A 1,954-nucleotide genomic window follows, 5' to 3' on the forward strand; every position below is an offset into this window, starting at 1 on the left:
AGATCCAAACATATTGCTGTGAGATATCATTGGATGCATTATACTTTGGATGCTAAGTTATTGGAGTTGGAAAAGGTTCATACATATCACAATGGTGTTGATATGATGACTAAAGCATTGCTAAGAGGAAAATTTAAAGTTGATTATGAAATCGCTGATTTGGCAGTTATCTCCAAATAATTGTGAGGAGGAGACTTGTTGGGTATTGGACTCCCTTCCTATGTGGAGAAAAGGCCCAAAGGTTGAGAAACTCATGTGTCACTTAACCTAATGGAGAAGGGACTAGAAAGTAAGTGAGAGACAAAAAAAAAAGTAATAACAGAATCCACTTAGAACACATTGAGATTGATTAAGACTCATTTGTACTCTTTGTTGATCATAGTGGAAGTATTTCTTTAGTCTGGACGAATTGAGATTTTTACCATTGCTTTAAATTTCCACATTAAAAATATTGGTGATTTATTGTTGTTGATTTTTTTTATAGTTGTTCTTTGTAGATTCTTACAAGTTTGTTTGAGAAAATTATATGTACTACATTTTATCTATAAATTTAGTTGTGTTGTTGTTTTTCCTATCACATTTAAAATCTAACTTTATTATCAATTTTTTATCAACACAATTATTTCTTTTACAAAATATCGTTGTGATAACTTGAACACCATACTTTGACGTATCTTTATATATTAATAGTTCAAGAAATCAACACGGGAGGAAAAAGTGAGACCAGATCACATTCAAGCCAAAGACATCTACTACTAATATTTTCATTTTCAGTGCTTTACTATTTTTTTTTTTTTTGCAATAACCTTGTAATTTATTTAAAACAATACTTCAAATTAACAATCATCTTATGGTTGAGGAAGAGATAAGGAACAAGAGAAAAAAATGTATTAAACTAATGTAACGAGTATTTAATCAATTACAACAATGAAGGAGGAGATTAAAATATACTTGTTTTGCATATATATTATGTTATGGCTGTAACCATAACCATATTATAACTTTTGAATAATACACCACCAGACACGTTGAACAAGCAAACATAAATTTATGAACAAACAAAGGAAAATAATTCGTATTTGATTATACAAGTAGAAAGACCAAATATATGTAAGTTAATTAATTCTCTTATACATTTCTGGATGCTACTAACTTCATGAAAATATATAGTGGCTTTTGGGATTAAACCCCTCCTGGGGATTTTGGATCATGATCTTTATTTGCTCCAGTCCCTTCATAATCTTGAGTTTCCAAATTAACCCTTCTCTCTGTGACTTCTTCTTCTTCTTTCATATCAACCACCACTTCATCACCATTTCCAAGGGCATGGTCCAGCTTCAAAACACATTATAATAAAAAGGTATTCATAAAAAGGAGATAAACATGTAATATTTTATTTAATGAACTCAAAACCTATCATCTCATCCCTTACTATATAGGATTTTGTGTAAGTATTTTGTTGAACAATTTAATCCTTTCACTTAAACTACTACTCTCTTTTAAATTCCCTAATTAAGTTAATTAGCTGTATAAACTGATAATAATGACAATAATCAGTAACTCCAGAACATATGAGAGGAAGATATTCTTAGCTTAAGAGAGAGACTATAAAGTAAGGAGCACTAACCCTAGTTAAAGAAGGAACGGCCGAAAATTCATCTTCTTCATCACCTTTCAAATTTTGGGTTCCTGTAACAAAACAAATTAATCAAGTTCATTTTAAAAATTTGCACGGAAACCTAAAAGAAAAGTGAAGAATATTGAGTTATAAATCCAATGAAAATCTTACTTGTTACAGGAAAAGCAGAGGCAGAAAAAAGACATGAGAAGTAGAAAAAGATTACGAGCAGCAGTAGCAGCTTCATGAGGTTTCTCTGCATCTTAGAGGATGAACAGCAATAGCATACACCACACCAAGTTGTTGGATGACAAGGAGAGCACTTGAATAAGATGA

General features: G+C 30.9%; 1 protein-coding gene across 1 annotated transcript; it reads right to left on the bottom strand.

The window, feature by feature from the left end:
• Positions 1-935: 935 nt before the first annotated feature.
• On the bottom strand, positions 936-1,954 carry LOC124837087 (uncharacterized). Its single transcript, XM_047312371.2, has 3 exons — positions 1,790-1,954; positions 1,628-1,689; positions 936-1,335 (listed from the first exon to the last, which is right to left on the bottom strand). The coding sequence occupies exons 1-3, from the start codon at positions 1,878-1,880 to the stop codon at positions 1,183-1,185; spliced, it is 306 nt and encodes a 101-aa protein (XP_047168327.1). The 5' UTR covers positions 1,881-1,954; the 3' UTR covers positions 936-1,182.

This window comes from Vigna umbellata, chromosome 5 (assembly GCF_029865625.1).
Source record: "Vigna umbellata cultivar VRB3 chromosome 5, Vumbellata_1.0, whole genome shotgun sequence".
Classification (NCBI taxonomy): Eukaryota; Viridiplantae; Streptophyta; class Magnoliopsida; order Fabales; family Fabaceae; genus Vigna; species Vigna umbellata.